General features: G+C 46.8%; 2 protein-coding genes across 2 annotated transcripts; one reads left to right on the forward strand and one right to left on the reverse strand.

The window, feature by feature from the left end:
• Positions 1 to 548: 548 nt before the first annotated feature.
• On the forward strand, positions 549 to 1,628 carry LOC112009870 (uncharacterized). Its single transcript, XM_024042223.1, has one exon. The coding sequence runs from the start codon at positions 549 to 551 to the stop codon at positions 1,626 to 1,628; it is 1,080 nt and encodes a 359-aa protein (XP_023897991.1).
• Positions 1,629 to 5,789: 4,161 nt separating this feature from the next.
• LOC112009871 (uncharacterized) lies at positions 5,790 to 6,416 on the reverse strand. The gene has a single exon (XM_024042224.1). It carries the CDS (start codon positions 6,414 to 6,416, stop codon positions 5,790 to 5,792), a length of 627 nt encoding a protein of 208 aa, XP_023897992.1.
• Between the last annotated feature and the right edge of the window lie 3,129 nt (positions 6,417 to 9,545).

Consider the following 9,545-nt stretch of genomic DNA (forward strand, 5'->3'; position numbering starts at 1 on the left):
TTAAGAAGAGAATCCCTTCGAAAATCAAACACAAATACCTTCTTTTCCAAAACATTATGTCTGTCCCTCTTCCTTTACCGTCTTCTTCTCTTCGAACACCCATACCCCTTTTACTCCGATCGAACCATCGCACAATGGCGCCAGTGAAAAGTCAAAGTTCTTCCCGCCACAAAGGGAAAGAGAAAGTTCCTGATCCTCCCGCCGGACAAGAAGTGGGTGAGGAGGCCGTGTACTCCGAATCCAATCATTCCGATAAGGAAGATTCACCGTGCGACCTAGATAGTAACTGCCCCCCTCTGATCGATCCTTGGTATAATGCCTATCCTCACTTCCCCGAGGTTCCCGGCGATTATGTGCCGCCGCCGCCAGGCCGCGTGTGGCTCTCTATGTGCAGATGGAACCCTAATATTTCTTAGGCCCCGGTGTCTTCCTCTATTTTCGATTTGGTTATCCGTCAGGGGGTCTCTCTTCTCATGCCGATTCATTTCTAGTTTGGGTCAGGAACGGCCTTGGGTTGGGAAGAGTGGGTTGACCGAGAGTTATCCGATATGGCCTTTATGGGTTTGCTGCATCGAGCTGGCGTTCTGAAGGCCATCGTTTTATCCCGAAGTCTTTCTAATTTTCGAGACCTCTATAACCTTCGTCACTTGGTCCGCCGGTGGTGCGCCACCACCCACACATTCTTCTTCTCTTGCGGCGAACTGACCGTGACTCTTGAAGATGTGGCTAACCAACTACTCCTACCGACCCTTGGGGATGCGGATCTTGCCACTATAGAGCTTTCTTCAGAGGAAGAAGCCATTGAGGTCGAGTTGAGAAAGAGGATGACTGGGAATGCTAAATTATCATACTGGGTTAGTACTTCCTCTAAGTTTTCTGTCACCGCCCACCGTGCGACCTTTGTTGCTTTTTGGCTTTGCAAGTTCGTCTTTGGTTCACACCCCCATTACACCGTCAAGCCTTTGTATTTCTGTTTGGCTATTAAAATATCCGCCGGAGTGAGTCTGCCGCTGGCCCCCATGTTCTTGGGGCATTTGTATGTTCAACTGGACATCCTGCGGAGTGTCGAGAGCCAGGTAGGCTCCTGCCACATTGTCACTTCCTCTGTTCATAGCACCATCCTGCAGCAATTGTTGTTTGAGCGCAGTGCCCAATACTTAGCGAAATGTAGGCCCATTCGTTTCGCGAAGGAGAAGTACCAATCATGTCCGCAAGTGATCACTGACTTTTGCGGCAGGTTTGAATCCGATTTCCCTTTAGCTTTTCATTGGTCTGGTCTGAAGCCTATCGGTCACTTAGTTGTTAAGTCCTTTGATAGTGGTATCGATTTTTCTTGGAGAGCTTATAAAAACTTAGGTAAAGGTTACACATGTATTGATTCTGCTATGGATTCTTTTACTGATACCATTGTGACCACCACCCCTTTGGCTGGTTTTGATGAGATGGGGATCACTTATTTGGCGGCCACCAATGTTGGATGGCTGCCATTCTTGGCCAATGAGGGTATCAGATTTGTTCACTACCTTGCCAACCGGGTGAGAAGGCAGTTTGGGCTGGACCAGGACATCCCTGATGATCTTTCCTATCTCATGGAATCTCCTACTTCAGTTCGGCCTTTCCTGCGATAGACTGCTTTTGACTTTTGGAGACAGCGCTTCAGCGCAGTTACCATTCCTGGCTCGTTGAGAGAGGGTCTTTGCACTCCTGCCATGCATGGCTATTGGTAGGTAGTGATGACCTCGTTTGGGCAAGAGTTGGTAGGTAGTCGTGGCTTTTCCCTTATCCCTCCTAACGGGCTAAGTATGCTTGTCTTTCCCAACCCTCAGCTGCTCCTGCCTTCCAAATCAGTTTTAGCTTATGCCAGGAAACAAAGCCGTCCTGCCATCTTCGAGTGGGACGAGGAGAAGAAAGGATGGTGTTGGCTCACGGTGATTTTCCCCCGGGTTGGGAGAAGAAAGTTAAGGTAACCAATATTCCTGCACCAACCAAGAAGACTCCTGCCAAGCACAAGTCCGCAAGCAAGCCCAAGCCTGCTGCTCCACAGCCAGCCACAAGCGCTCCCCTCTCTAGTAGGACACGGGGTAGCAAGAGGAAAACAACTCCCCACCCTATGTCTGCTACTGAGCGAAGGGTACGTTATGTTAGAAAAATTTTCCCCTTGTCTTTTGTGTTTTGACTTTAACTTTCCTGTGGCTAACCCATGCCATGCCTGCTGATTTCTTTCTTTAACACAGTCTCTTGTCCCCACTTTTCTTTGCAGTCTAAGCATAAGGAGGATGCGTCAGCCGCCCATCCTATTGAGCTTGATGAGCCTGCATTTGAGGTAATCTCCACTACCTTCCTCTTTTTTTTTTTTACACATATTTCACCTGCCACGTGTTCTTCATTTGTCTTGATCAGTCGTAGGTTCCTTTATTCTTTACCACATGTGTATATATGCATTTTTTTTTTTTTCTTTTGCCTTCCAAGATTAGCCCGAGCCCCTTTCCATCTATCATCCCACAGTCGAGAAGCTGTCTGCCTCCATGGGCACACCCGTGATGGGTTCTTTTGATGGGGCTAGTGAAGCTTTTCAGACGCCCGTTACTTCTGCCGCTGCACATGGGATTCCTGCCAAGGCTCCTAGCCCTCCCATCAGATCGGTACCCAGAGAATAGGGTACTCACACTGAGGGGGTTAGGGAGGCCACTCCATTTCCAGCCGAGATGCCTACTCCAAAGGAAGTTGTTCCTCCTACCATAACTTAGACCGAGGCTGTTTCACTCGTCACTCCTCTTGTCATTTCTACCAGTGATCCCTTTGCGACTCTGTCTCAGGCCGCAAAGGACGGTTCTTCCTTGGTAGTTACTCCTTCTTCTATTCCCAGTTCGGCCACTCGTGAGTCCGATGTTGATTTGTCCTCCGAGGAGTTCGAGGATATTCTTGAGGATCTTGGTGATGAGCACGTCCTACTGAGGAGGATTTCTGAGTTTGAGGAAGAAGAGGGTGCTCCACCCGAGGCTGGATTCACAGGTATGTCCCCTCTCCCTTTTTTTTATTAAGTTCACTTTTCCTTCTTTATTTACTAGGCCCACTCTTCTCTTCTTTTCATTTGCAAGTCTATTTTCTCAGAGACCTTTGAAAGGCTAGGCATTGCAACAAGTGTAGGGGTGTCTGCACCAGCCATTCCTGCCACACCCATTCCTGTTGTATTTTCTGTACCAGCTCCTGCCATATCTACAGTGTCAGTTTCTGCCATTCCTTTTGTGTCTGCTTCGGTTCTTTCCACACCCCCCCACTGTTACCTGTCCTGGTAAGCTTTCTTTCCCTTTGTCTATTTTTCATTTGCTCCTCGTGGGTTTGTTTCTTTCCTCTTTTCTCTTTCAGTTCCTCGTCTCTTGCCTTATGTTTTCCTTGGCAGGACCATTCCCTATAGTCCCGCTTCAGTTCGAAGTGGGCAGCAGTTCCGCCACCCTTCCAGACCCTGTGGGCGAGGCTGTTGCCTTTTACGCATGCTTTGACCAGCCTGAAGTCAATGACCTTGATCCTGTAGCTTTCTGGGGCTCCGGGCCTCCTTACATGGACTTTCATGGCTTTAGAATCCTTGAGAACTGTGCTTCTGATTTGGCGATGGTCTATAACAATCGTGGGGACTTCATGCAGGGCTTCAGACTTGGCCAGTTCGCTAGAGAGCATTTTTTGAAGATGTTAGGGAGTGTGTTGAATGACATCGAGCATAGCTTTGTTGACACCATCTCTGCCGAGAAGATCCTGCAGTGGAGGGCTACGATGCAGGAGCTTGTCAGCGTCGGCTTTGCTATGAAGTTCATTTTGGATTACCTTCGAGAGATTGCCCAGGCCGTTTTCATGAGGAGGGTCCGACCCACTATTGATGCTATTGACTCGCGCCTTGAGATCCTGAGAAAAGAGGTGGCAGACTTGAAGGGCCGCTGCGAGCGTCTTCTTTCCAGTATTGGTGGGTCCGATCGTTTTGGAGATCAGCCTCTCATTTCTGGACAACGTTGATGATGATGCAGTTTCTTCCTTGTTTTGTCGTTTCTTTTTCCTTATGACTCTATCTAGTACATTATACTTTCTTATAGCACCTATTTGGCTAGTTTGCCATGGTTCGGGTTTGTAACTTAACTTTATAATGCTACACTTTACTACTGCTTTCACATTTGCTATGATATATGATGATAATACTTAGTGCTTTTCATTACATCCTCTTGAAAGCAAATTACAATTTCGTGTTGTGACATAGTCACTTGAAATATGGAAAGGTAAAAGGAAACATAAAGGTTTTTTTTTTTTTTTTTTTCAACAAAACAAAAGACAAAGAGACAATCATATGAGTTTCCTCCTTAGCCATAATATCATTTCAACTATTTCCTGTTAATGAGATCCATTAAGTCTTTGCCATCCATCTGAGTTAGACGGTAGTATCCGCTTGGGTGTGCCTCTCTTATCACAAGGGATCCTTCCCACTTTGGTGCAAACTTAGATGGTCCTGCCAGGCCTCTTCTAACATAGTCTGCCACTTTCAGAACAAGCTGTCCTTCCACGATCACTCTCTCTAGTCATCCTGCCGTAGGCCTCAGTCATTCTTTGCCTGTATCTGCGACTGCGTTCCTAGGTCTTTTCTCTTTTTTCATCAAGTCCCTCCAGGTCTTCACACCTTTCTGCCACAAAGACTTCTTCTTCTTCCCTTCCCTTTTCTTGTATTTGCATGACCCTAGGGATTGGGTCATTATCTTTGCTGGGCTCACCACTTCAGTCTCATAGACCAGGGAAAAAGGTGAAAAACTTGTGGTTAACTTAGGTGAATTTCTGTAAGCCCAAAGAGCTTCTGGCAAGTGTGTTGCCCATCCTCTCGTATACTCCTGGCTCATTTTACTGATAATTTTTATAAGGGTTTTGTTCGTTGCCTCCGCTTGCCCATTCCCTTAAGAGTAATAAGGTGATGACCGGTGGTGCTTGACTTGGTAAAATTCTAGCATCTTCCTCACTTCACTATTGACAAAAGGTGTGCCATTGTCACTGATGATTTTGTGGGGTACCCTGAACCTCACGATTATATTTTCTTTGATAAAGTTTGCCACTGCTCCTCTGGTGGCTTTGCGAAGTGGTACTGCCTCTGCCCATTTAGTAAAATATTATGTAGCCAACAATATCCATATATATCCTCGTGATGGTGGGTTAACCGATCCTACCAAATCAAGCCCCTAAGTGTGGAAGGGCCATGGGGTCACCATGCTATGCAAATTCTGCAGATGGGTGTGAATTAAATTAGCCTGTACTTGGCAACTGTGGCACTTTTTTACAAATTCTGCCACATCCTTCTTCATGGTAGGCCAGTAGTAGCCCATTTGCAGCAGGCACCTGTAAAGTCTTCTCTTTCCCTGGTGTTCCCCACATTCTCCTGAGTGCACTTCTTTCACCATTTCTCCTGCTTCTTTAGCACCCAGACACCTCAAGGGGTCCCCATCATATCCCTTTTTGAAAAGGACCATATTGTGCATGAAATAGCGTGTTGCCAACCTCTTGAGTTTATATTTTTCACTGTGTTTCTACGGCAGGATGCCTTCTGTCAGATACTGTATAAACGGGCTTCTCCAGTCTTCGCAAATGAACACAACGTAACTTTCTTCTCTGTCTGCCGCAAGTAGGCAATCCCTACATTGAATTTGGACTTGGTCCGCATCTTTACCCGTGTTTGGCCAATAAAAGCCTGCCCTTTGAAGTCTGCGGGAAAGGCTGACCTCTCCGCAGGATTCGCAAGTTTTGTCCTGTACTTCTTTCAGCTTTCTCTAGGCCTCCTCTGGTCTTACACATCTGGCCAAGACCTCACCTAGCATCCTGCAATACAATTCCCCCTTCACCAGTGCGTAGTCCTTTAGCACCTTCAGTCCTGCGACATCATTTCCATTCATCAGGGCTTCCTTTAAGGGAATCCACCAGTCCTCGTTGCACTGTTCTTCTCGGAATTTCTCCCTCAACGTATCAATTATCGATTCTCTCCTTTCGCTGATCTCTACTTTGCTGCTATCTCCTTCGAGCATTATTTGTGAGCCTAGCGCGGCTAACACGTCTGTAAACCAATTTTCATTCTTGGGAGCGTGCTCTATTTCAAAAGTTGAAAACTTTTCCTCCATTTTTTGGGCCATTGCTCTGTATGGGGCTAGGGTAGGTTCTTTCAAGGAGAAGCTCTCGTTGGCCTGGCAGACAACCAAATTTGAATCGCCTAATACTTTTAAGTGTTTGACTCCCATTTCAAGAGCCGTGGCCAGCCCGGTTAGATAGGCTTTGTATTCTGCGGTATTGTTTAAACAGGGGAATTCCAACTTGAACGACAGTGCAACTGCTTCATCTTCTTCATGGTACAAAACTACTCCTACCCCTCCGGATTGGGTGGTAGAAGACCCATCAAATTTCATTACCTATTGCTCTCTGGCTTCTTCTGCTATGGCCACTTCCCCCGGAACTTCATCATCCAGTGGGAACTCTTCCTCGCCTGGAAATTGTGCCTATAAGTCTACTATAGCCTGGCTTTTCACCGCCCTGAGTGTCCCCATTCTTAAATTATATTACGACAATTGTAACAACCATTGGGATATCCTGCCAGAGAGGATCGGTTGCTGCAGCAAAGCTTTGATGGCATGGGATTTGGTCATTAGCCATACTTTGTAGGCCAAGAAATAATGGCGCAACCTCTGTGAAGCATATACGATGGCTAAACATGCCCTCTCTGCCTTTGGGTAACGGGTTTCTGCATCTTTCAAGGCATGGCTAATATAATATACTGGTTGCTCAATGCCACCCCCATCCTCTTGGGTGATCAACGCACCAATGGCATACGAATTGATGGCCAAGTAGAGCAACAGCGGCTTCTTATGAATCGGGGCCTGCACCGTGGGGAGGTTCATCATGATCTGCTGTAGCCTTTTGAAGGCCACCTGCCGCGATTCCCCTCACTCAAAATCCTGCCCTTTCCTGAGCAGCTTGGTGAAAGCAGAGGTGATTAATGTCAACCCAGGGATAAATCTTCGGATGTATGAGACTTTCCCCAAGAAGCTCTTTAATTCCTTTACCGTACTTGGAGGTCTCATGGTCGCAATGGCCGTAGCTTTGGCCGGGTCCACATCTATTCCCCTACTATGAACTAAGAAGCTCAGGAACTTCCCAGAGGCCACTCCAAATGCGCATTTGAGAGGGTTCATTCTCAGTTTGAAAGTTTTGCACCTCTTGAATACTCTCCTCAACACTTGGAAGTGTTCCTCTCTCTTCCTTGATTTTACTATTATGTCATCTACGTAGTCCTCTAGTTCACGATGTATCATGTCGTGAAATATGGCCGTCATCGCCCGCTGATAAATGGCACCTTCATTTTTCAATCCAAAGGGCATTACAGTGTAGTAGAAATTGTCCATGGGTGTTTTGAAAGTGGTTTTCTCTACATCTCTTGGCGCCATCCTAATTTGGTTGTACCCGCTGAACCCATCCATAAATGAAAACATGGAACTTCCTGCCGCAGAATCTATCAGTAAATCCATGTTTGGCAAGGGAAACTCATCCTTTGGACAGGCTTTGTTGAGATTTCTGAAATCTACGCAACATCTTATCTAGCCGTTCTTCTTCTTCACGGGCACGATGTTGGACAGCCATTGTGGATGTTAGGAATCTTGTGGCAAGCAATTTCTGCACTTTTTTGATTATTTGCCCTTCTATCTCCGTGTGGAATGTCCTGGCAGGCTGGGCTATTGGTCTGGCCTCTGGGTCCACGTTCAACGTGTGTGCCACTAGCCCAGGATCTAACCCCGACATCTCATTGTATTCCATGCGAAGACGTCTTTGAATTATTTCAAGAGCAGCATCAATTCTGCTTTTTCCTTTCCTGTCAGACTTGCACTAATTAATATAGGTCTTGGTCCCTGTGAAACAGATCCCAAGTTAACCTCTTCCATTTCTTCTTCTGCCGCAACCTGTACTTCCTTTTCTGCCATAATTTCCTCATTCTCCTTTCTATTACTTTCTTCCTTTGACTTTTCTTGAACCACGCAACACGCTAAGTTCTCGTGCTGCCACTCCTGGGTGGGGCCCTCCTACATTTTACTTGTGGGCCCCCCGCGCCTTCATAATCTATACACAATCCTGCCGTCAGGACCTTGGATTCTGACGCAGTGAGGTGTATCCTCTAATCATGCAATAGGCGCTTCCTTCCTTTTCCTTTTTCGGGCCAGCAACTCCTTCAGGTCGGGCTCGGGATCATCCTGGATGTCTCTCCATTTAGGCACGAAGGTACCTTGTGATCTTGATACTGAACTTTCCCCAGATGGAGCCCATTGATCGTAGAACATGGTTTCTACTAAATGAGGTTTGGCCTGCTCAAATGGTGAGTGGTTTGCTGCTATGCATATCATTCTGCCGTTCATTCGTCCTTTCACACATTGGTGGTATGTGAACGGAACTAGTCTGTGTTTATCTAACTACGGTCGCCCCAAGAGCACGTGGTACGAGACTTCTGTTTTTACCATGTGGAACCGAGCTAAAGAAGCTATGGGTCCCACTTTTAACCACAACTGGATATGGCCTGCGGTGTACTCTCCCCTTCCACCAAATCTCGTTACTTCCATTGGGCACCCTTGGATCTTTCTTTCTGAAATCCCCACAGCTTGTAGAGTGCTCAACGGGATGAGGTTTACGGAAGCACCTGTATCTACTAAGACTTTCTTTATAGGGATTTGATTTATGGATGTTGCTAGGTAGAGAGGTCTCCTATGGTCTGGGTACCCTACTTCTATATCTTCATCACTGAAGGTGATTTCGGTTGACTCCTGTAAGAGAGCCCTGTTATCCTGGACTTCTGCTGATAAACATTCTACTCCTGCCTTAGAGGCAATGCTCACCAAAGCCTTCGTGGCTACTTTTCTTTCTTTGGTTGTGAGGCCCAACTGGTCAAATAAGTTTTTGAATTTGGAGCTCTGCTGTAAAGTAGTAATCGCCGTGGCAGGCAGGGTTGGACTTTCTTCCTCATCCTCCCTTGATCCGCGCATATCACTACTGCTGCTACACCCTTCCCTTTGTGATTTGGGAATGGGTTTCTTTAGACTTCTTGCTGAGATAACTCTAGAGTCCCTTCCTTGATTCTGTGGTGTACCAGCCTGCGGAGAGCCCAACATTCTGCGGTAGGATGTTGCACGTAGTTGTGCAAACGGCAGAAGCGTGGGTCCCTCCGCTCTTCTTCTGTGGGTTCTCTAGCGACTTGATTAGGTTTGAAAATTCCATCTGCTATCCATTTGTCTACCAATACGTCTAGCTCCTTTGCTGTGCATGGTATTGGCGGGGGAGTATCGTACTCTCTTCCATCGGTCTTTCTCCTCCGCTCACCGATGGACACCGTCATAGCTTGCGAGGTACTTCTTTTGTCCGTGCTTGGCTTTACAGACTGGGCAGTTTTTCTCGCCTTTTGCAATAACTACGCGAACTAGGAGATTTCGAGGTTTTCTAGAACTGCCCTATACTCCCTGACCATATTCGTCATACACATCTCTACCAGCATCCTTTCT

The sequence above is a fragment of the Quercus suber genome, unplaced genomic scaffold (genome assembly GCF_002906115.3).
Source record: "Quercus suber isolate HL8 unplaced genomic scaffold, Cork oak 2.0 scaffold_362, whole genome shotgun sequence".
Classification (NCBI taxonomy): Eukaryota; Viridiplantae; Streptophyta; class Magnoliopsida; order Fagales; family Fagaceae; genus Quercus; species Quercus suber.

Excerpts from the sequence above, each read along its gene's own strand:
- LOC112009870 (XM_024042223.1), top strand. The coding sequence starts at position 549 with ATGGCCTTTATGGGTTTGCTGCATCGAGCTGGCGTTCTGAAGGCCATC.
- LOC112009871 (XM_024042224.1), bottom strand. The coding sequence starts at position 6,416 with ATGAAATTTGATGGGTCTTCTACCACCCAATCCGGAGGGGTAGGAGTA.